Below are 26,456 nucleotides of genomic sequence, written 5' to 3'. Positions count from 1 at the left end.
CAGGTAAATATAGATATTTGAGTGCTCTTATTACATGCCAAGCTATAGCAATGAATTACAGCAACCAAATTCCTTTCCTCGTGGAATTTACATTCTGTCCTTTCTACCAAAGAACTTGATCTACAATGGGTGTGCTACATATACATATATATATTATATAAGTGACTATTGCTCACCCGGTTAGTTACGAAACTGATTTCCATTCAAGTCTCTAAATTCTTACTATTTGCAATTTTTCTGAAGTACTATGTTGCCTCCCTGATAATCACCAAAACTATAGTTTTCTAAATAATTTCAAAGTGAGATAAGTAACTTTTTAATTATACTTATCTTTTAGTAATAGTCACAAGATAAATGTGATTCTACAGGGGTGGATTATTGAGTCTGCCATATTGAAGGACATCCCTACCTCTCTGTCTCTGTCTCTCTCTATTTATATATATATATATATTTAATCTCACTTAAACAATTCAATGACTCTTCAGGCATTATTAGTCCCGTTTTACAGATGAACAAAATGAGATTGAGAAAAAAATTGCATGGCTAGTAATTGACATAGATCAGTTTTGACTGCAGAGCTGTCTGACTCTAAATCCCATACTCAGCATCACACTACCTACAGCTAATCCTGCAATGCCAGTTAATCTCCCAGAAAATTAACCTTTAGAGTGTAACTTATTCCCCAAGCGATTTTAGGGCTACTGTGCTACGTTGCACCTGGATTCTTCAGGTGCTCATCTTAGGGAATCCCCCTGAAAACTGAGACAATTTTCAATGCCAGAAAGAAAATTAAATATGGATAAAACTACCAAAATAGACTGCATTTTTGACTCAGACTCAGTAATGATTTCTATTTCACTTATAAAAGTAATATGAGCTAGCTAGCAGAAGACTGTGAATGTGAGTCTCCTTAAGAAATTAATATTCCAGCTTTCAAACTAAAATGATTGCCAAATCCAGTGGACATAAATCTTCCTGGAACCCTGCTGCACTGGAATTTGTTGAACACACTCTCCTGAAACACTCCCTTCCCTCAGCTCCTGGATGCCCTTGGGTATCTTTGACTGCTCTTTCTTGGTTTCTTTCTCTCACTTGGCGGTGTTCTCAGGAATTCTGCATCACTTTGCTCCTCTAAGTCAGCATATTCTCCCCATGTGACCATGTCCCCCTATCATGATCTTAACAACCAAAAATAGACTGATGGCTCCCATATCTTTCTCTCTACCCTGACCTTTCCTCAGATCTACAAATATGTAAATCCAAACTCCTGATGGACATTTTCCTTTGAATTTTACATTTTGCTTTGCAAAAAATTTAAAATATCATCTCCCATATCTTCCTCTTTGTTGTCTCTTCTGTATTCTCCATTTGCTTTGTAATGTGTTTGAACTCAAGTTTCTCCAGTCTTTGAATACAAATGAGATCATTTACATTAATGCCTATGGTTCATTAGCGTGTTAGGCTCATGGAAGACCTGCAAGACCCCAGCAATGCCTCCCACCCCTTCAGGCATAGGCTCCTCCTTCTCAATAACTCTGATAATCTAACTCAGCCCCTAGTTCCACTCAGCCTAGATCCGTGCTTCTTGAACTTTAATGGGCATGTGAATAACTAGTGGGTCTCCATAAAACAGATTCTGATTCAGTTGGGTTTGGGTGAGCCTGAGATTCTGCTCCCAGGTTATGCCCATGCTACTATTTGTAGATCACACTTTGGAACGGTCTTCTTACTCATCTTGTTGCCTCCATATTGGACATTTTATGGCAGCCTCCTTTTACACTGACTCTAGAATGAGCTGGAAAACTAACATTCTGCTGCTGAAAGTCTTTCTCTCTCAGGCACTGAAAAAAATCCACGCTTCTTCATACAGCTTACTAGTTCCTCTAGAGACCTAGCACCCATCAATCTCTCCAGACCCATCCCACAACATCTCACAGATGTTAATATACCAATAATACAAGGCTCATCTTAGGTGCCCCTTCTTCTTGAAAGTCTTCTCAGATCTGCAGTGTCTTCTCTCTTTATTATGGTATCCCCCTAATGTTCCTGGATATTTTTTTCCATGTGTTTATTTCCTGTTTCTATATCATAGGCTCCTTCAAGCGAAGGACTATGTCTTGGTTACTTTTGTGGTCCACTGTGCCTAGGATAGTGCTTGCATATAATAGATGTTCAGCAATTGTTTGCTGAGTTAAATTAAATGTGTTTAAATTTTCCACTTTTCATTTTTAAAAGTGCATCAGCCTCTTCAAGGAAAAATATGAATATGCCATCATACTTTTAGTGGAAAAATACAGCATAAGCTTGAAACATTGGACCACTTTCAGAAACAGTGGCAGAGAATGATTCAAGAAATTAATTAGAAACTGGTTGCTTTTAAGTCTTGTCTTTTTTTGTAGCACATTTTCCTCATGGACTTTAGGTAAATATCTTAATTTTTTATCTTCTGAAAATATGGAAAATTATATTGCATAATCTACCAGTGCCAAAGTGATATTGCTTTGATGAACTTACTTATAATTATTAATGCCAAATATTATGAAAAGAGGGGAAAACATGCGAACACATGGAAAGTACTAGTTAAAGCCACAGAGTTAATTCAGTGGGACTGAGATATAAAAAAAAGAAAAAGATGAAAAATACAACTTATAGAAATTTCCAGAATATATAATTAGTTTTATTAATTTATTTATGGTATTAATGTTAAACCGTTGTCTCATTTTTAATATGCAGGCGTCTTATTTGAAATGCATAGTATATTCATCCAGCCCAAACACTCTGATGTCAGCTACAATCACAGATGAGGTAAAAAAACAAAGTTTGGGTTTCCTTCTGGCTGTGTTTAGATGACTTATTAAAATGTGCAGGTACGGAACCCCTCCTATTGGTAGATCCACAGCTGCACATTTCACTCCCTGCTTCGGCAACATACCAGGGAAAATACATGATTGATGACCTGTGGAAAGATTAGAAGAAGGAAAAAAATATGCTACACTTGCTTCTTTACAAGCAGACTGAATTTTCCTTTTTTTAAAAATAGCTACTTTATTCACAATGCATGTAGGCAAATTCAGCTGGTTTAAAAATTTTCTTTCTATGAGAACGTATAGAGGTAAGCAACTTAGTTTATGGAAAAATGACCCTTATTAAGTAACTGTGGTGTCCAATTTTTCCTTTAGGTTAATGCATTTCTTGGCTTTTTTAGTTGTTTTAATAAATAGGTGACACTCTTGGCAGAATTATTAAATGTTTTACAGACGTAAACTGAACCACTTTCTATTGCATAGTAGTTTACTTTCTGACTTGCATATGCTTTTTTTACATAATATAATTTGCTCCTACAGTTTAAGGATTTAGTTCCTCTAATTTTCCAGGTGAAACAGTCTTTAATTCTCCACACCTACATTCTTTTGACTGAGTGAGGACTGTTCCAGAAGATCTTCTCTATCTTAAAGAAACAGCTTTTCCTTTCCTTCTCCTTTTCTTCTGTAGGTGGCATGTTTTCTTTGAAAGATTCTTACCGGTTTGTAGGATTCAAATAAGCATGATTGACCTCTTTAAAAACATTTACAAAGGAGAAATATCTTCTTAATGACAGCCCCTTTAAAATTAGTTGCTCAGGTGGAGTTTAGATTCTGATACACGACAGGGTTATAACGCTGTTGAAGGACACTTAACGTAATATTTATATTTACTCTGAGCTCTTTGAAAGTTGAAAACAATGCTACTTTCTATTCAAAAGACATTAAAATAAAGTTCTATATTGAAAGGGCACTGGTGAAGCTGGACTTATTGGAAAACATTCTTAGTGGAGTGTTGAAATGGCAAATGCATGGGAGGCCAGAGTGTTTACACGCATTCATTTCACAGGCAACTTACTTCAAGAAATGATCCTCTTCCATGACATCTGAAATAATTAATGTTCACCCGCCTCAGTTTGGTGGAGGACAGTTTAATTAAAGCGTATTTGCATCTACATGGCACCTTTTATCCAAGAATATTTATGAAGTATCATTATGAGACAAAATAGTCGATAAAAATGAAACAAGGAAGAAGGAAGAAAGGAATTCTTAGAAAATTATTTGTACTGAGATTTATATCAGGAAATTTTAGTAATAGAAAAACTATCCTCAGTAATAAAATTTTAGCTATAAGTTACCACTTTTAAATTACCTGTCTAGGAAATATTAAATCAACATTTTAAAAAAGTTGAGTTGAGGGGATTAAAAAACTCTACTTTTTTGCAGAAGGGTTAAAATCAAGCCCAACTCAACTCAAAATTATTTCATTTGTGAGGAACATAAAAAACAAAAATGAATTCCTGGAAATATAGTATCAAATAGTATCAAATGACATGAAAGATAAAATGAAGTTTGAAATGTTTTTCTGGTGCTGTCTTTCTCCGAAAATTACACACCAGAAACAGAATTGAAATGCACTCAGTTTAAAGAAAATATTGCTGACATCGGAGTATTTCCTCTCTGAAAAAGTAAGTTTTAGTTGGGAAGGAAAATGTATGGCAATTCTAAAACAGACCTCAGAATATCCAGCTTTGTGTATGCTTAAATCATTGGGAGTAATACAATTGTTGTGTGTTCATTTAAAATAGCATTTATAATAAATTGCATTCTTTATGTGTACAGGTATAATGTAAATAAATCTCTTTGAAAATAATCTTATTCCCTCCATTCTAAATAGAGACCACTTTTCTGCTTCTCTAAATGCAGTTATCTTCACTCTCCCTCTGCACTGCCCTCTCCCCCCTTTCTCTGCTGGGCACTAGAAAGAACAAAGAGACACAATTATTAAGATATTTTCTCCATTGATTCAAACAGCAACATTAAGCAGGTTGACCAATGTTGTTAGGTGAAATGCTCCCACCAAGAGCCATCTTTACGTTAAGACGTTGATGCTCAGGTGATGACCTTATATTTTCCTAGAAGTAAGAGCTAGATAGAGCCATGAAATGATGCACATAAAGCACTTATCACAGGGCATCACACACAACGAGTACTTGGAAAATTCTAGTTAAGATGATGATGATGGTGTCATGATATGATATGATGATAACTATAAAATACAAAACATGCATGAAGCAGGCAGAAACTACTGCATATCCTAATCACAAAAAATATTTTCTTATATTTTAATGCATAGAAAACATTACAAATTTATTCTTCGAGATCTAGTGTCATGGGCTTATAAAAAAGTGTAACAGGAATGTATCAGCAATGAATATTTTCGATATCATTAGGTAAATTATACTTTTAAATTAAATTTACAGGAATTTGGTTTAGTTTTTTCATATTAATGGTTAAGTATTTAGTTTTGAATTTTAAGAAAAGAAAACCAGCATAAATCCACTAGTAGCAAATCAGAAATGCCTCCACAATCTATTGGAGCAAAAACTTTAAAATTGTGTAAAGCAGCTTAAGGAAAAGTATGATATATACTTCAGTAGGGGAACTTTTGCATTTTGTTTACTAGAAAGTTAGTCTCTGAAATGTGTATCTGACATATTAACTAGTTATAAAAAATATATTTTAAAACTCTCAAACATAATCTGGCAGGTTAAAAACACTTTTACTATCCTCAGGAAATCACGACAGCGAAGGCAGTGGTGTGTTGCAGGAATTACTGTTTTTAGTACATTTTCTTTAGATGTTCTTTTTGAATCAAGTGTCCAAATCTTTCCTAAGAGTCTTGCTCATGAGGAAAAAAATAATTGTCAAACTGTAAAAATGAATGCTTGGGAATTGTTCAGATATAAAACCTAGCAGAGCGCACATATCTCAATAATTTTTTAAAACTTGTGATCCCTGAGACCCGGAAGTGAACACTGTTCCTGCTTCCTATGATGATTCTTAAATGCAGAAATGAGACATCCCCGATCCTTGTGATGTGCTGTTTGCTGTATCCATTTTATTGAGCTAAAATTTAATAAGAAAATAATATCCTTTGCTAGCTGTGTGAAGGAAAAGGAGCATAGCAGTAATCTGGCTCATAGAAAATTTTGTATATATCTGCCTATATTTCAGTTATGGTAAAATCAGGTTAAAATAATTCTTCAGTCAAGAATTTTCAGTTTTATTTTCCTCTTGCAATTATTTTTAAAATTCAAAAGAACAATATGAATAAACAAAGATGAATGGACCCTATTTCTATTCTTTAGGGGAGTGACAGATAATTCGGCAGTCCTAAGTATTAGTCAACGTTTAAATTTCATATTAAAAAAATATAACAACACAGTCTTTTTAAAGAAATACAATCTTTTTTTCTTTTAGTTTTTATCGGAGAAAATTATTTTGCTTAAACATATCTAGTGTTTGTTTTCTTTGCCAATACTTTACACACTTCCATAAATAAATAATCTTTTTTCATCTTTAATAGAATCCACACACCTGGTCTCAAATTACTAATTCAAACTGGTCAGTATGTTTTGGATAAAGTTACTAAGGCAATCCAGAGAACTGCTTCTTGAGAAACACCAGGACGACGTGGTCTTTGGTAGAAAATAACTCAAGGTACTCTAATAAAACAGCATTCTAGAACAATGTAGTAGTAGCATTGATCTTTGATTTAACTTTTAGATCCAGTTAGGCTAGTTGCCCCAATGACTATTCACAAAATAATTTCCTTTACTCTTCCAAAAGTGCCCATCTTTTTAAAACGTTTGGCACTGCAATGTGACTGCTTTTTAAATGTTGTCAGCTACTTAGAATGATGGGGCACTCTTTGTTTGTCAGTTCATTAATTTATTTAAGATGTGTGTATGGTCAGAATCATGAAGGTAATAAATCTCTTTTGTAGCGACAGATAATCACTTTAACATGGCAAGACACAATAACACAGAACTTAATACAAAGCAAGCTTAGCATATGCATGATAGGAAACAATAGAATGTAAGTATTAATAGAAAATAAAAAACAGTTCTCAATTACATAATCATAGAAGAGAACACATTTAGAAGTTGAACATTTGATATTTTCTCCCTCTAACAAGCTAGATACTTTCCCACGTTAAAATTCCACTAATGCCACTGTATTCAGATCTCTAGGGAGCCCTTTCTCCTCTTGAAAATATTTTGGGGTTTCACCAAAATCCTTTGCCTGTCTCACTGGATTGAACCTCAAAGACTCCTTTGACGCAAGCATTATTTTGACCACGTGAACATGGTTTCCATTTTTTAACTAGATTAAAACATGCATGAACAAACTGCTCATTGAACTTTAATGTCGCTTTGTTGCTTTGATGGTTTACAGATTTCTGTTGCATAGATGGTTTTCCTCCATACATTCGAAAGTGAAATGATACATTGTAATTTGAATGATAATTTTGTTTTGATGATTTAATTGATAGCAGACAGAGGGATCTGATCCCTGCTTTTCCATTTATGCTTTTCCCCCTGCTGAACAGATGACACAACTAGGAGTTTCATAAACATTTGTAAATAATTAAGGGATGTGACACTAAACTGTATTTCCTTTACCTTCACCTGGGCTTTTTTTGAGGAACTACATGGTAATCCTGGTTCAGAATAAGAGCACCTTCTTGTCACTCAGAAATCCTTGCCCTCTCTTTTTGTCAATTTAAGTGATGATTAAAGGCCGTCTGCCCACATTAATTTTCATGACGCAGGAAAGTCTTCCCACACCCTTTATTGTTATCATTCCGACAGTCTTTGCATCCACTCACTTCACCTCTGGCAGAGAATTCTAATGCTGTCTTTTTTTTTTTAAACTACGATTTTCAAAACTGTTCCTATGTTTTTACAAACCAATTTTCAAAAAACATCCTGCAAAATGCTGGGGGCAAAAATCAGAACGTGGTTTCTAATCCGCTTGCTTGATTCTCTAGCCATACCATACTTTAGAAGAGCTGTTTATCTTCGCATGGACATGTGAGAAAAGCTGAGTGCCAGCTGTTCAAACCTGCTCCACCTCTGTTGCGTCCAAGACGCTATTCGTTTCCGTTTATCAGCTATTAAAAAGATTAGATTACATCCCAAATGGACTCTGACTTTCAGTGAGGAGCATCCTCAATAGATGAAAAAAAAATTAATTCAGCTACCAAAATGTCTCTGTTGGCTTCAGTCCTAACAGGACCTTACAGCCTTGTAGAAAGAAAAATCCTATCAGCAAACTGAAAAACAAATCAAAATTCTTTCATTGAGTGCTGTTTGGTTATCTTAACACACATAAGGTCAAAGTTTGAGACGCTACTATATATTTATTTTGACCTGCTGCCTTGAGTTTTTCAATGTTGTTTTTTATTTATGGAAAGTCGCAGCCCCGGGAAGTCTATGGCAGTCCCTAGATAAACTGTCTCTCTCTAAATCCACCTTCTAAATCCCTCCCTCCACTCCCATCCCCTGATACGACCAAAGTTTGTATTATGGGTAGTTGGTTAGACTTTTCCACTGAAAAGTTTGGAGAAATTGGAGGGAATTTTTTAAATCACTAAGAGATTTATTGGATGTAGAAACAAAGTCGAGGTGAAATCTTAACAACTGTTTTAAAGTCTTTTGAGAAGTCTCATTTTGAATTTTTACACTTTGATTGAAATATAAATTCCATATAGACTAGTGCCCATACGTAGTCAGCTGGAAGAAGTTTCACAAACTGAAGAGACTCACGTATCTAGTACTCTGGGCAAGAACCAGTATGATGCTCGCATCCAAGAATTTCCTCTCACGCTCATTCCTTCTCCCTGGCAATGGCAGCAACTATATTGAATTTTACTTAATTTTTTTATGGACCTAGTGACTCATTATAAAGTGAACACCTACTTTATACCCACCACCCAGGTGAAGAAATTGATCTTTACCAGCCGCCCAAAACCCCCTCCATGTGCCCCATCCTAATTGCAGCCATTCCCTCCCTTCAAAGGGAACCACTATGCTGATTTTTATGGTAATCATTTCCTTGCTTTTATTTTTATGGTTTTGTCACCCAAGCATGAATCCCTAGACATTACACTTTGTATTTAATTTTGATAACTCTGATAGCTCTCAGAGCATTTTCAAACAAACAATTATAAAGAATATTGATTTGTATTTACTTGCTATTGCCACACTTTAACGTTTTCACTGCATGCTGAAAACCTTGGTATTACGAAGCTTGTGGGAGAAACAAGTTAAAATGTGTTAGTGAGTGGGCTGGAGAAGGAAACAAATCAGTAACTAGCACTCTAAATCCCCCTCTGAAGGGGCCCAGGAAGGAACCAGCAGGGAGGGAAAATTAACTACCTTCATTTAACTGGGTTCCCCCCCCAGGCCAAATTTGTAATCCCTGACAGACAGATTTGCATTTTGCCTGTTTGTACTTTACCTGCTGTATGAATGAACAGAGGACTCCAGTCTCTAGCCCTGACAGTCCCCTTTTCCTTGTAAAGAGCATTTATTCATCACCTCGTTAAAATGAAGAAAATGAGCAAAATATAAACAAGTTAGATGGGAGGACAGTAGGGGTGGTCTACCATTAAATTCTGAGCTAGAAGAAAAGATTGCCCCAGGAGCAGATAGAAGATGAGTCTTCATGGCCATTGCAAGTCTTTCTTTCTTTTATTATTAGTATTTCATTCAAAATGGGTCCAAGACACAAGGGAGGGATGTGTAAATGGAAATTGAGGAGAAACAAAAAATCTCTCTCACACACACACACACACACACACACACAGGTCCAGAGAAAAAACAACCCTCCCCACCAAGAGTGCTTGTTGCACACAATATTTCTTTTGGCAAAGTTTAGACGTGTCTTTCTACTTAACAAATGTATTCTGCTGTCAGCTCCTTTTAAGAATTATACTCCATGCTTCATGCCAAACAACCTCTTTAAATATTAATAAATAACTCAAGGTATCTTAGAGAGTCTGTGCTTGAGGAATTATGCTAATACTTTGAATAGAAATGACAAAGGGAATCCCCTCTTAGATATCTGCTCCCAGGAGCAGGCTTTCCCAAATTCAACTTCCAAACTGGTGCACTCCCACAAAAGGGGAAATAAAAAGAACGTCAATTTATTTTATTCTTATGAGATATATCGTGCACGGACCCACTGTACGCTCCTCCTAAACGGCATGGTTTCGTTGTCAAGATTCTCCATTGTTGATCCAAACCAGGCTACCCTGATTCTAGCCATACAACCAACATCACAATGTTTGCAGTATGGATACAAAAAGAAAGAGGAGTCCTAAGTAGATAGTTAGAAGATCTTACTGAATCTCCTTCTACAGCCTGTGCGCATGCTGTGAGACCTTGAAGGAATCCTTTGATTAATCCTGCTACCATGGGGTGTGTCTTGCGCTTTTTGTGCAGCCATCATTAGCTATGTATGTGTGTGTTTTCTCGGCTTTATCCCAGTCGGCTGATTTTATTCTCCAATCTAACTTTCAGAAGTCTTTGAAATGCACACACCAAGGCAAAAATGATTGTTCTCTTGGTTATCTTTAAAATATTCCAAATCATCCATTCCGTAAATCACCCTTCCCATATGGACTTTGTCCAAGAGATATAAACAGCTTCGCAGTTGAGATATTCATCAACTCAGCTTTGTGACATCAGCAAAGGCTGAGATAATTAATAGTGGAGAATGAGGATAAAGGGGACTGGTCTTATTAGGTGACCTATGTCTCAGCCTTCTTCACAAGGGGAGGTTAAGAGAACATTGACTCCAGCCCTCCATCTCCTCCAAACACAATATCAAACAAGAGCCTTTTAGCTATACCCCATTCGTCTCCAGCAGAATTAAAATCTAAACCGTTATTTAATCACGTTATTCTTTCATTACAAAATTAATATGTCATTAAATTGGATCCCATATTCAAGTGTTTCAGTCTTGTTTTGTTCTGAATTGGAGGTATAGGGTGTATAAAATATTGTGAAAGATGATTAGGAAATTATTTTCCTATAATGCAAAATATATATATAATTAGTTTATATTTGGGTAATGTGTGTCTGTGTATATACACACATATATATAGGCCTTTGTATACATATATATATATACATGCATATATATGTAGGTATGTGTATATATACAGTCATTATTTGAGCCAGTTGTGTTCTATAAAGTTGCTGTTAACACTGAATTAGCGAAGACTGAAGCATTGGTCCTAGGGAAATATGGGGTTAGGTTCCTGCGAGACTTAGGTCACAACTTTTTCACCATTTGATCAATATACAACCTTGATTTTTGTGTTTCTGTTTAAATACAGCTTATTTAATATATATTGTTGACTTATCAACATTGAACTCATGGCCAACTGCACTATAACTCATGCCTGAATAAATCTTATCTAACACGTATTTTCTCTGTAAGTCACACCACGCCTTCTTGTGCTAAGGAACACTAGACAGCGCCTCAGCCCTACTTTCGGGAACCATTTTAAACAGAAAAATCACCAAGAAAAAGCTCAAAAATGTGAAAAATGTGCCATTTAAGCATACTGTATAAAGGACACTTGTTTAGTGTATGAGAGCTGAAATGAGAAGGCAGAATATCACCTTGCTTAATGTCAGCTGAGAACATGTGTCTCCAGTGACTCAAATTTTTTGCTGCTTTCTGCATGTCTGCAAATGACTGTAAAGTGCTGTTAGTATTGGTTTCAGGGTTATGAATAATTGTTAGTGAGTAGGCCAACTTGAAAATATGGAATCTACAAATAACGAGGATTGATTCTCTCTATACAATACAGTGATTATATATCACAATCATATATATATATATGTATATCTCATATTCATATCGAAACACCATAATTGGCTGAATTGCCACTTGGTTGTTAAACATTTAGGTTGTTTATAAAATTTGTTATGGTAAATAAAGCTTCAATGAATAACTTTGAGCATAAGTGTCTGTCCACATTTCAAATTATTTTCCTTTAATGAAATTTCTCAGAAGTGTCATAGGTATGAAATCAAAGGGTAAGAACATTTTAAAGGCAACATATTGTTTAAAGACTTGGCTAAATTTACACTCCCACTAGAAATGTGTAGGTTTCATTTTTCCAAAAAGATGAGCAGCTCTTCATGATTATCTGATTATCTCTGATTATCTGATTATCTCTGATTATCTGATTATCTGATTATCTGATTATCAACACCTGATTATCTCTCTACAACTCCCCTTTCTCACCACCACTAGCATAACCCTACTAGGCAGCTGTACTCAACTACTCACAGGCCTAACAACATCCCACATGCTGTTGGCCTCCATGTCTGTCTCGTTTGCCTTCACTGCTTTTCCCTTGGCTAGCCACTCCTTATCTTTCCCATTTCGTATTGGAAGCTGCTCCTTCAGTTCCTTCCCTGATCCTCCCCAAAACTGATGTGAGGCTTCTCTTATTTGTTCCTGTAGATCCTCTCCTTCACTCCTACCATAGCTTTTACCACAGTGCCCTGAACTAGCTCGTTTACCTGAAGGTCTCCTCATCTAAATTTTAAGCTCCTTGAAGGCGAAGATTCTGTCTTATTCATCTTGTGTCTAAACATCTAGCCCTGTGCTTGACATAATAAAGATTTGTTGAAGGAATGAGTCAATGAATAACGTATGAATGAATTGTGTAGCCTCTCACCAGATTGTAAAAATGAGTGAACAGGATGGAATGACACTACACGGTCCGTGCTGAGGGTCAAGGGTGATGGTTTGGTTCTATCTGCTCGCTTTTTTCTCCCTGGGATTCAGTATAGTGCAGAATTCAAGATCACAGACTTTGAAGTCAACACCAGGGTTGAAATCCTAGCACTGCCAGTTATCAACTCTATAGCTTTGAATAAATCATTTTACTTTTCTGAGCTTCAGTTTCTTCATCTTTAAAATTGGAACTAGAACACCTACCTCTAGGAACCTTGTGAGGATTAAAGGAAAGAATATAAGTAAAGTGGTTTACATTCACATAAGGTCCTTACTATGCACCCAGGCATTTAAAATCACCTTGATTCATTCTGAACACTGCTGTCAGATTAAACTTTCGAAATCTATTCCTGGATATTTCATCCCTATGTTCAAAACTGCCGTTTCATCTTCAACTGGTTATTCTGTGTCCTCTTCAATATGTCCTTACTCCTAGGACACTTGAGCACATCCTCTTTCCTTGCAGCTCTCACCAAACTGAGTAGGGTACCTCGTGCTCGCCTCCCTCTGTTCTTACTCCCTAACGATGGCTCATGTGTGATTTGTTCGCCATCATATTCTCAGCTTCTTGCACAATGCATGGCCAACAATATACTTACAATGAATTTCGTATGAGTGAATCAATGAATTCTTTCTTTATTTCTCCTTATTGCAATCCTTTGAGGCCCATGTCAAGGTCCACTATGATAACCCTATCTGACAGCCAAACCAAACTACTCACATCAATATCTCACACTTGCTGCCTTCCTATAAGGCTTTTGGACTTTGACACAACCAAATTTGATTCCTCCCTCCTTTGAATCCCATGGCATTTTATTTTTACCCCTATAATGCACTTGCTTTTTTTTACTTTACATCTTATTTATTTGTATATCTATGTCATTTACCTTTCAGAATATATGTTTTTCCAGGGATTCCATTTTATTTGTTTTAATGGCTTCTGTATCTGCCAAGTACAACGTCTTGCACATAATCACTAATCAATTGATATTTGTTGGGTTGAATCTATTGAAATGGTTATAAAACTAAGTTCTGTCATACCACACAGTGGTACCCACATAATATCCAGTAGTTAGACATTATTAATTCCATTTTACAAATTAGGACACAGAGAAAGAAAGAAATTATGTAACATGAGACTTCTGATATAAACTAAAAAATACTGGTCTCTGCAATTTCCACAATCAAGGGAGTATACATGGATTCACGTAGTGTGCAATTCAATTTCTCATACCTGTACACATATGCTTTCATATTTACATATTTCATATTTCTCTCCAAACTTCCTGTTACATTATTGTCCAGACAATTGTGACTGTCTATGTTCCTAAAACTTTAATTTCCAAAATTCTCAATGCTTTATCTTCTATGGTCTGAGATAAAGATGGCCAAAGGATAACACACGATCTTTGTCAACAGCCTTCCTGAACCTACTAAAAATGATATTAATGACCATAGTACTACCTTTTCCTAGGACACTACTTTATAGTGTACATACATCCTATAATTTGATCCTCACAACTATGTGATGAGGCATTTAAGGCAAGTGCTATTATCCCTGCTTTGCAGATGAAGAAGCTGAGACAACTACATGAAAGGTTAATTGATACTCAAGGTCCTTCACCTGGTAAGTGGCAGAGACAAGACTCAAATCCAAGTTGTCTAACCTGGATTTCTTTCCATTCCACCCAAGTGTTTTGTTAGGAATGCTGAACAGAAACAGTGAGAAGAGAATGGTAACAAGGAATGGGAAAAAAGACAGGAGGAGTATTACAAAAGCAATGGAAATTAATTAGATTGATTTAGGAATATTGTAATTTAAGAATATTCTAAGATGTCTGTGTGTGGAAAGGAAAGTTCAGTTTTGAAGACGGTGTTCTGCACATACCAAAGTATGTTGCAGAAATTTCATTCAATTTTGTGAAGGAGAGAGAGTATGCATTCTCAAATCTGAAATCTGAAAACTAAAATCTGTAAAATCAATATACAGTCTTATTTAAAGACACACATGCAATACAACTCGGGTTTGCATCAGTCATTTTCAAAAGTTAAAAACATAAGAACAAAACAGTACATGCCGCTTCTTGCTCAAAATTGTTCTTTAAAATGAAATCTTTAAGTTTTGCGTAGAATGGAATCCCCCTCCCGCAAAATAACTGAGTATAACATTTTTCCCCAAAGTGAAAATAATATTGTAACTGATTATACTTCATAAAAACAATTCAAACACTATGGAAAATATAGAGAAGGTTGAAAAAAATCACCTCCAATCTCACTGCCCTACTCAAATGCATGATTAAACACATAAAAAAGTCCCCTTTTTTTTTTAAACAAAAATTGGATCGTCCCATGCATGCTGCTTTGTGCTGCTTCCCCCTTTCCCTGGCTCTCTCTAGCATCCTTCAGTGAATGAAGCTTAACTTCTGGCACCTGCGTTCCTTCAGCTCTTTATATATTGAGTCGAAAACAGTGGGGCCCAAAGGAAACCACATGCATTGAACCTCTGACATGTGAATTAAACCCAAAGTGGGTTGTTATGAATATGGCTATTTTCTGATGAAGAAATTGCTGGGGATTAAATTTAAAAGCACTAAGCAAGCTGATAAATATAAACTCTCATGACAGATACGCTGAAATGTCAATAAAAAATTTCCCAGAGAAACAAAATGGATACTCTCCTAGAATATATTAGGAAGAAAACAAATTTTAATTCCTGGTTTGTTGATGTCAAAAGAGCCTTAAATGTGAACTAACCTGTGAACTCTCATCAAAATATACAGAACTACAACTTGATTCAATACATAAATCTATAAATGTAAAGCTTTGTTCAATTTGTTTGAAATTTGTACAGTTTATGTGAAGTTATTCACTGTGACCCCCCCAAAAAAATAGTATTCTTTTTATGTTTTTTCAAAACTTTAAATATTTTCAGATCATAATAATAACTCTTTAGTGACATGCTTAAGAAGGTAAAGATGGAGACTATGGATTAGGAGAACATCTTAATACCAGCAGGGTTATCAAAAGGCGTTTTGCCTACTTTCCCTATTGTATGATAAAATTGAAGTATGTCTAAGACAAAACCTCTCAAGGTATTTAAATTAATTTGGAAATTTTAATTATAGGCCGTAAAGCTTCATCAATTTATCATAAAAATAAAGAGAAATTCTAGTTAATTAGTGAATACTCTAAATTAAATTGTTTTAATGAAATTCAATCATTGCTTTTAAGCATGAGTCATTTTCTAGTATGATATTAAGAAGCATTAATAAGAAAGTCACAAAAATACGTCATTCACGCAGCAAAGGTATCCTAAAACAACAACAACAAAAAATAAACAAAACATGCTTAACCACCAGAAATTTTGGTAAAAAAGTGTGAAAACAGATGAAAACAAATGTTAAATTCAGGGGAGAAATCATTATTTAAAGGAAATCACTAATATAATACTTTGCTAAAAAGAATTTTTTGATTCATTTCTTTCAAAAGGTTAAATTTTGAACTGTAAGCTTATATTAAAGGAAGAAATATACATATAAAATGTGTAAATATTTGGGAATAACTTTTAAATAATTAATTATAATTGAAGTAACAACTAAATTACGGTGCATCCAATTTATCTCCAATTTTGAATTACTAAGTGTCTATGACATTTGTCCCACCTATTGCTGAGTATTTTAAAAGATGGGCCATTTTGTCACTCTGAAGAGGAAAGAACAATATCATCCTTTGCCTTAAGGTCCAATCTTCTTTAAGGCCCAATTCCTGGATCTCTATGAAGTGGCCAGGATGGGGCAGAGCCAACCCCAGAAAAAACAGATCCTGAAACTCTTCCCTGAATAAACTAATATGTAGCTGAGTTATTGGGCCAGGGTCAAAAACTCTCAGATTCCTGAACAGGAAGTATTTCTTTGTTCTTTGTCATACATAGTTGCTCTGTACCAGCCAAACCACACATACATAAAGTAGAATAGTATTATTCTTAATAGTGTTGTTAAAGTGAACACCTTGAAAATGCATTTGAACATGAATTTTGTCTAAAATTTTTAAAACCAATTTTGTGAAATCATTTAGTCAATAACATCAACTTTTTCTCATTCTCCAAGTGTCTGCATCTAACCTAGCAAGCAATTATGTGTTCTACTCTGTTTGGAAGTTAATTACATGCCCATTTCTCCTACTGGTTAGTTGACTCTTTGAGGCTAAGGTCCATGCCTTGTCATCTCTGTAGTCCTCAGAATATTCAGGACAATTTCTTCTACACAGCACATACCTGAATTGACCCTTCAGCAGAATTCGTTTGAACCAATTTTCTCCTCCAAGATCTCTTTTCTGTGGGCTCCTCTCTTGGCTTTCTGTCTATGACTCAGACTACTCTTTCTCCTTCTCTTTTTCTTTCTCTTCTTCTGCTGATCCTTAGGTAGCAGAGTTTCTCAGAGCTCTGTCCTGTAACTTCTTTCCTGCTCGCTCTATATGCATTCTCTTTAGGCAATCTCATGTACTCACATGGCTTCAATTACCACCCATAAAAGCAGACCTGAAATTCATATCTGCAGCTCAGAACTCTTTTCTGAGCCCCAGATCATGTTTTCAAATGCTTGCTTGTCATCAACAATTGAGTGTCTCACAGGCACCTTAAAAGCAACATGCTCAAAATGAGTTCATCTGACTTTCCCTGAATTTGTCTTCCTGCTCCAGCTTCCTCAAAAATCCACCATTCATCCACTTGCCCTAGCCAGAAATCTAGAAGTCAATCTCTATCCACATAGCTAAGCTAATAGCCGGATCCCACTGAGTCTATATTCCAATTATCTAGAATCTATCCACACCTCTCAATCTTCAAAGCCATGTCCCTAGTCCAAGCTATTGCTTAGACTACTGCAATAACCTCATAAATGTCTTTCTCTTTCTACTCTTCACACTCTTCAAATTGTCCTCCACACTCCATCCTGAGATTGATTTTCTCAGAAACTTCTATTTAACACCTTACTCTGGCTTCTCATTGCACTTGGGATAAAATACAAAGTCGATAATATGCCTCATAAGACCCTGCGTTATCCACCTCCTGACTAGCTCTTGGAGACCTCATCTTATGTTGCTCCTCACTCTGCTCTTCCAACTCCTATAATGCTCCAACATCTCTTAGGATTCAAGATCTTCAACCCACTATTGGTTGCTTGCCTGAAGTGCTCTATCTCTTCCCTCTTTCTCTCTTCTAACCTAACATTAGCTCTTACTCATTCTTCACTTCTTAGCTTACATGTCACTTCCTCTTGAGACTTTTTGTCTTTGCCTTCCAGATCAGGTAGGCCTGTTACAAATTCTCATTTCAATTTTCCCTAGTCTTCTATAATCTTCTCCACATCCCCTTATCTTTCATAACATTCATCACGTGCACACTTAACTAATTGATGTGACCCTCCCATGTTAGACTGTAAGTTCCACGCAGGCAGAGGCCATCTAGGTCTTCTTCACTGATGCATTCTGCATGTCCAACACAATGACTGATACATAGCAGGTACTCAAAAAATATTTGCAGGACAAATGAAGGAACAAATGCATGAACAGAAGCTGCTCAAGAAATGTTTACTGGATGAACAGTTGTGCTTCCTGCTGTGTATAACGCAACTCAGTTTTTAAGTGTATTATCAATATGGTTTTTGAAGAATCAAGAAAGCTATCAGTTATATTTTATTCTTATTGTTGTTTCCACAAAGGATTTAATGTGACTACTTCAGTAATATTAATTCCAGATTCAATAACATAACTCATAGGCTTAAGAGAAAGTGGAATTTTTAAACAAATGCTAAGATAGCCTAACTTGCTCATTACTGATGGACAAATACTGGCAAAGAAGAGATTTATTACAGCAAAAATGACTTTACTATCTCCAACTGTTCAGATGAAAGAAATCATCTGTTCAGATTTAAAAAGGCACATTAGAAACATACATTTAATTCTAATTTAAATATATTAAGAGAAATTGCTTTCAGTGTCTCAGGGAAAAAATCTGGTTTACTTCCTTGCTTTTGCTGAAACATTAAATATTAGAGTTTCAGAAAATAGTATATTTTCTATAGTATATGTCCATGTATGCATAAATATAATCTATTAGATTTACCAACTAAAAATTTAGTGTGGCAAGGCAAAATTGTATTACATAAACTGATTTGTCTATGTATTTTCTTCATCTTTATTTTAAAAGGTTAGAATTTAGCTATTTTTCTCAGATAATAAGCATACATATAACTCCCAAATAACAGAATTCTTATTCAGAAGAAAGATCAAGCTAGTACATTTATTTCTCCAATGAGAAGAGAAAAGAGATAATGTGATCAGCCTGTTTTTTAGTAAATAATATTTCTCAACTATTACACAGAACTTTCACACTTTCTGAAATTATGGAAACTTTTTATTTAAAAACTGTTGAACCTGATTCATTTAAGGTCTAAATATATATAAAGTAAACAGAAATCAAGCTAAATTTATCTATTTTGTAGCTAAAAGTCTGTATTGGGAAGTTGTTCTATAACAGGTAATCATAAGAGTAGGAAGATTGGAATTTAGAGAGTTTTATTGAAAAAAATTTCATGTTTAATATTTATATTTTCCGTTTATATTTTCTTCCCAGAAGTTTGAAGCACTTAGAATTTGTTTTTGGGCATGGTCCCTGATTATATTTGGGGATAATTTTTTTTTTTTGCTGAGATGAAGAGTAGGTAATACTTTTGAAAGGAACTGGAGTCATAAATAATATCCACACTTAAACTTGAACCAAAAAAACAGTAAGTCCACCACACTCACCCATTATAAAGCCAATTCTACTTGTGAAAATTGGGCGCTAGTACATTTTCAAGACAATTAAGAACAAAAGATCAGTTCAAAAGCTTTGGCATAGAAGACTGATACTTGGTAGCACTACAAAATGCCAACAAGTATAAGGTAGCAGAATTCAGACTTAAAGTCATGCAGATTTCTACAGGGACTTAATATTTAAAATCACTAACTTGAGTGAAATGTCAATACTATTGTGCACTGGATGATTTTAAGTTTTATTTTTATAATAAATATATTTTATATTCAAATAGAAACTATTATATCTTGAACTCAATTTCTCTTTCTTCTAACCCTAGGTAGTAAATCAAGAGAAGTAATTCAGTTTGCTTATTGGAAATTATTTCAACTCCTACTCACCAACAGATTAGAACAGGTTAAACAGGTATTATATAGAAGTCTTAAAATGATAAAGCCAAATATCAATCAGTTTAACTGCCAAAACCATAAGGTAGCTTCACATAAGTATTGGGAAAAGACATATTAGTCATGTCAGGAGATGGGGTATGACTCAGAAGGTATTACAAGCCTATATCACCGTGTACATACAGGTTGTATTTCAGAAGCAAATCTTTCCTTTGATGATCATTTATTTATGTAGCATATTTCCTTTCACAGGCTTTCAAGGAGGAATTTCTGAAACAGGGATCACATAATTTGCCTCTGGTGGAAATTAGCACTAGCTCTGAGTCAGGAGCCACCATTTGCCTTCAGTACCTTGTCCCTGCCTTACTAAAAGACCTTAGCTGAGTCAGAAAAGCAGAGAATTTTGTAGGTATATTCCATCTTAGTGGTAATCTGGTCCAAATCCCTCATTTTACAGATGAATATGTGAGGACCAGAAAGGCTCAGTGAGTGGATTCAAGCCATTTAACGTGTTTGTTAGCAGAAACAGGCCTTGAATGCTGGGCTTCTGAGTCCCAAAATAGGTCCCTGTCACCTTTATCACTTGTCCCTAGACTTACTTTCATGCCTTTCATGTTTCAAAGAAACTTTTTAAAGTTCAGAATCAACATACACTTGCCAAAATTTATTTTGCCAGAGGAGACACCAAAAACACATGTATCAACCATTTACTATTACTATACATAGTAATAGTACAATAAACATACAATAAAAATAAAAGGGAATGTTCTAAATTAAATAAATTGGACTTTATGGAAATCTCACTATACTGTCTTTGTTTTGCTCATTTTGTTACAGGCCAGTCAACACTTCATCATACATCAGTATTCACTCTTACTATTGTGTCCTCGTTTGTAAGCTCTTGGTCTCCATTTCTCACAAGGAGAATAGACTCAAACACGAGTTTAAAATGATTGTAAAATTGAGTTTTCTTCACCTCCTTCTCTTTTTCCTTCTTAACTTTGAGGAGGTTATCTCAGCGATACTTCATTCTTATTTTTGAATGAGAACACCTTTCCTGGCTTAAGTAGTTTTGTGAAAAGTTAGGGTACACTAGGGTAGCCGTTAGCCACATGTAGTTATTATGCAATTCAAATGCGGTGAGTACAAATTGAGACATGCTGAAGATGTAAAATACACACCAGATTTCGTACAAAATAGAACAAAAAATATACATAAATAATGTCTATATTGATTACTTGCTGAAATGATAATTTGAATGTATTAAATTAAATGAAATATATTATTAAAATGAATTTTGCCTGTTTATTTTTACTTTTTAAATGTGGGTACAAGAAAATTTAAAATTACATATGCAGCTCAAAGTTTGGCTTTCCTTACGTTTCTGTTGGACGGCGCTGGTCTGGATGGAACAACACTGTGGCTAAAGTATTCAGGTTCCCCATTTCCTCCTCTATCTCTTCCCAGTGCTGTCCTCAGAGGTCGCACATGGCTTAGTCTCCTTTCTCATGGAACGACTATAACCTAACAGCAGAGCTCGCATCCCATATCCCATGAGACAATGGTTCAGGAGGCATCATTCATTAAAACAGGGACCTCACTCCTAGAACTAGCCTTGCTCCTCAGTAAATTATTTTAGGCAATTGTAAACTCTACCACTCCTATAAGATCTAAAGGGCTAAAGCAGAGAGAAGCACTAAGTTCTCTGAAATGCCAGAAGCATCTAAATAAATTCAGGTGCTTATTCGCATAGGCTTCTAAAGTAGATCTGTCTATCCTGTAGAATACAAATAGGAAGCAGCACCTCCATCCTGAAAGCCTTTATTACACCGGCCACATTAGTAAACAGAGCACACAGGCAGAAACATTCTGAAAAAGCAAATAGAGAAGGAATGTGAATCCAAAAACATTTGGAGTGCTTAACAACATTAAAATTTTTTCTTCCATTTTCCTAAATTAAAGACATTGTCCGTGACAGCAAATTGAGGGATTTTCCCCGTAATTTGAGAGTGACCACAGAAACTGTTGTTTTCTCTAAATCTTTATAAACTCAACCTTTTTTCAATTAGTGAGACCTACTGACATTAACGTATAAAAGTAGATTACTTTTTTCTCAACATATAATTCCATTTGCTGGTTGGGTCATATGCTGTAGTTTTATAGGTTGAATGGCTCATCTATGGCATCACAGAATTATTCAGCACAGTTTTTGATGATAACCTTACCCTACCTTCCAGGTATACTGCAGTTGAATACAAAGTGAGACTGTCTGAATGCATTGTTTAAAATGTCTCCAGTGACTCATTGGTCCATGGCCGCTGTCCAGTTAAACTGGTAATCTCCAAGTTGGCAAGGCCATGTTTTCCTACTATTTTCTGAAAGGCTTCATAGACATGGCTGTTGCCATGAGTTTTATATAAGAGGGAAAAAAAGTCCAGGCCATCATCATTCCACACCTGGATTACTGTAACAGCCTGTTAGTTGGCTTCCCTTCCATCCCTTCACAAACTTAATCCATCCTGTATATGGCTGCCAGATGAGTCTTCTGATATTTATCTTTTTCATCATATCAAAACTTACAGCATATCATAATTTACAAGGAGTGGCACACCTGGTGTAAAATCTCACATCAGAGCCTTTCATATATAAACCCTTTACCCATATCCAATCTTATTCCCTATAACTGGAACCTTTCCCTGTTTTAGTCACTCTTTATGGTCCTGAACATTCTACCTCCACATGTGTGTTCTTGTACTTCCCACTACCAGACTGGCCATCACCTCTGCTCATTGGCTATCTATATTCTAGGCAATTTCAAGATCTTTCTTTCATGACTTTTCAGTTTCCCAAAGATGTGTTTATTCTCTAAATGAGCTTACCACTAAATTATATTTGCCCCTGATTTCTTCTGTCTTTGTTCTCCATCTGTTAATCTTTCCTCCCTGGTTAATTGTGAATTCCTTCATGTTGCACATCAAACTCAGCAGAGTACTAGACTCACATATTATGGCTCTTTTAAGAGCAAAGATGTGTGTTCCTATAGACCTGCTTCTGAAATTCTAGCTTTAAATCTTACCTAATATCTGTCAGGCACAGTTGTGTTGTCTTTAAAATAGTGATAATAGGAACTAATTCGTGGTTGCTGTGGAGTTAAATAAGATGTCTATAACAGGTTTCCTATCTTCTCCAAGAGAAGTTTTTGATAGAGGAGAATGAAGAGGAGTGTATGAGAATACTGGGTGAGTAGTATGGAATAAAATGAGTATACTATAGAGGGGGAAATGGGTACAGAAACAAAAGTGATGGATGTGGATAACAAATTCATTTTGCATAGGGCTAGCTTTGACTATACTTTTTTTATTATATTTCTTTTAGTGTAGGTCATTGGCATTTAGCTATTTTATGTAGCTAAAAAAATCCCTCATATTATCATTTGTCTGTTTAAAAACTTTGGAAGGTTCCCTATTGCCATAAAATCTAAATTCACTAGCTCTACGTGATCTGACCCCAGCATACTTCTCTAGCTTTATATTCCATTTCACGTCTACATTATACTTTGTGCTCCAGCTGACTAAAACTATCTTTTCCTGAAGACACTATATTTTGAGTCTGCATTCTCCTTCTGCGTGGAATACTCTTATTTCTTTCTCTCTTTCCTTCCTTCTGTCCTTGAGAATATCCAACTAATCCTTCAAGTCCTGACTTGGTCTCATCTCCTCCTCAGATAAAACTTGCCCTAACTTTCTCAGGATTATCATGTGTCTGAATGTAAAGTGAGCTTGCCTCTCAAAATCATCTTTCAAAAAAGAGGAAGGGCACCTTAATTCTTTACAAAGTATCTTATAGTATGGAATTCTTTCCATTTCTCTTTTGAATAACAATATGAGGGAAGTCGTATTAAGCAGAAATGACTGCTATGGTACTTACAGATGTCCCTGATGAAATTGGTTGATAAAAGCTGGCAAATATGTTAACATGGATTTAAAAGTTACTTTTTCCAATGTGATATCATACCTGAAAAAATATGTTGTTGAGAATAAGTCTTTTAATGATCACCTAAAAATGTAAGAGAGGAAGTGGTTATAATATGGAATTCACAAATATATTTGTAAAGGATACATTTTTAAAAAATGATTCCACTGTTATATTTACATAGGCACTTGAGACTTTCAATAAAATTTTCAGTGACAATACCTAGATTGAACAAGAGCTGTATCTCCAACAATTTGGACAGAATGAAGATGGCATGCTCCAAAAAACAGTTTGATGAGCCAACAGTCTACTGATGACAAACGCACTGATGTCAAAGTGCTAGGAAGAGTTTGAAAAAAAATTGCTTCATGGAATATGTGAATGGTGTGAAAACAGTATTACTAAATTAACCTCTTATTTTCAATAGCTTTTATAATCCAGTCAACAAATTAAATAGTGGAAATTGCTCTTAACTAGTTCACCGTCATTCTAAAATTTTATTAATTCAAGTCGGTCAAAAAACATCGTTTTGTTTTTTGTATTGTTTCCTTTGTATTTTCTTATTGTGAAAATGGGAAATCACCTTACCATTTTGGTCACTGTGTATTGGGACATGCACAGTAGTTGCTCCCTTCTCTGTGCTCTCCTGACAGTGAGTCAATCCCATTGTATCATAATTATTTGTTTTCCTGTCTGTCTTCCTCCTACACCATGAATGCCTTCAGCTCGGGGTCAATTCCTTTATCATCTTTCTGTCCTAAACATCTAAGCCAAAGCCTGGATCAGATATTTTTTCATAGAAAGGAAAAATAAGTGAAATCCTAAAAAAATAGTTCATTAAGACTCAGTACCATATTAAAACTTTTATTTCAATGGTTTATTAAAATGCTGTAAATAATTGTGCAATCTAAAATAAAGTAAACCTAACTTTTATCTGACCATTTGCAATAAGTGCTCAGAAAAGTTTGCTGAATGAATGAATGTGTGAATGATACACTTTCTAAATGGCATCATAGATCTTTGATTATAAAATATGCTTTTTTTCTATTTTAACATTTCAGAAACCAGGGTGTGTCTTACAGTCTATATCATAAGATGGCATTGTCTCATAATTTAAGTGGTAACCTCTCTGTTTTCTTTCTTTATGGTACATAGAAAAGGTATTTCTTACAAAGAGGTGACTGCCTACAGAGCAAAAGCCATGACTTGTTAATCACTTTTTACGTATGAAGCACAACAATCTTGTTGAGTAGATAGCGTAATCTTTATTTTATAGATGAGCTCCCCGAGGCATAGAGAGAATAACTTGACTTAAGATCACAGCTGGCACCACATGTTCTGCCTTTTGGAGGAAAGATTGACTTTTGAACGGGGAGTGAAGAAATAAAGAGAGGTTTTACTTCTATTCTATGTGAAAAGCACGTACTTCTAAATTTTATTTTATTGTCATTAGAAAAGTAAAAACAGACACATTTCTCTAGGTACGGGAGAGAAATGCTAAGATAGAAATTGCTTGCCTCGCAGGAGGGAGTCAAGATGGCGGCGTAGGCAGACTCTGAACTCCCCTCCTCCCGTGGACACAGCCAATTTACAACTACTCGTGGAAAAATTACCCCTGAGACAGAACTGAAAACTGGATGAGAGGAACTCCTGCAACAACGGACAATCCTAACTGAGGTGGAGGAGGCAGAGACTCCCTTCTGGAGAGGAAAACGCCGCCTTCACAAGCCGCCAGCGTCACGGCCGCCGGGAGCAGCTCACAGGTACGCAGCCTCCCTGGAGGCGCGGGGCCCTGAGCCAGGGAGCGCCCCCGCTGTGGGCATTGTGTGGACCCAGCACAATCGAGACCAGCGGCATAATATCTGACTGTGCCTGCTACTAAAGCATTGGGGAGCACCCCCAGAAAACCCGGTTCACAAAGAAACTAAAACTGGCTCTTAAAGGGCCCGCGCACAAACTCACCCGTTCCAGAAAGCATCCTAAAATCACCAGAAAGAAAGGTGAACAGTGCTTCGGTGAAAAGAGACTCACCTAATAGGCCCTGAGTGCATCTCGGTGAGGGGTGAGACCTCTCCAGGGACTGGGACATTGGCGGCGGCCATTGTTGTGGCCTGGTGTGAGCGTGCTGACACAGACGCCATTGGAGTTCTCCCTGAGGCCTGCTAGCCCAGGGTCTGCTCCACCCGCTAGAGCACCGATTTAATCCAGCTCAGCCAGGGCAGGCAGCCCACCCTAGAGACTGGCCCCACCCAACAACAAGCCCTCAGGCAACGTGTGGGCCTGCATAGATTGGTGACTGGATTCTCTGCAGCCTGGCAACTGAGCTGACTTGAGCGGGGCAGGGTGTGCACAAGGAGCGGGTGGAGAGTGTGGGGTGGTGGCGGAGTGTGTGGGGCTCCCGCCGTGGAGAGACTGGGTCCGCTTGGGGAGGTCGGGACGCTCACACAGGGCAGGACTGTGTTGACTGTGTGTGTGGACCTGTGGGCAACAGGGCTTGTCAGCTGCAGAAGACTTGTGCTTCTCAAAGACCCACATAGGGGGTTTGCCCCACCTTCCAAAGCCTGAAACAATTGGGTGCTCCTGTGCCTAAGGGCAGCCCCACCCAGCTGCAATCCTCAGAGAGCTGACAAGAGACCTAATAGGCTAGAGGTT

The 26,456-nt window shown here is 36.3% G+C and overlaps 1 protein-coding gene across 1 annotated transcript in view; it reads right to left on the bottom strand.

The window, feature by feature from the left end:
* TRPS1 (transcriptional repressor GATA binding 1) overlaps positions 1–25,952 on the bottom strand; it is a 299,725-nt gene extending 273,773 nt beyond the window's left edge. Inside the window, exon 1 of the mRNA XM_087447531.1 lies at positions 25,836–25,952. Within this exon, the coding sequence (XP_087303657.1) occupies positions 25,836–25,893 (58 nt within the window). The 5' untranslated portion in view covers positions 25,894–25,952. The remainder of the gene's footprint in view (positions 1–25,835) is intronic.
* Positions 25,953–26,456: the final 504 nt, after the last annotated feature.

The sequence above is a fragment of the Ceratotherium simum genome, chromosome 23 (genome assembly GCF_057802395.1).
Source record: "Ceratotherium simum simum isolate JZ-2026a chromosome 23, ASM5780239v1, whole genome shotgun sequence".
Classification (NCBI taxonomy): Eukaryota; Metazoa; Chordata; class Mammalia; order Perissodactyla; family Rhinocerotidae; genus Ceratotherium; species Ceratotherium simum.
Note: the sequence above shows the minus strand (reverse complement) of the source record. Positions and strands in the feature narration are given on the sequence as shown.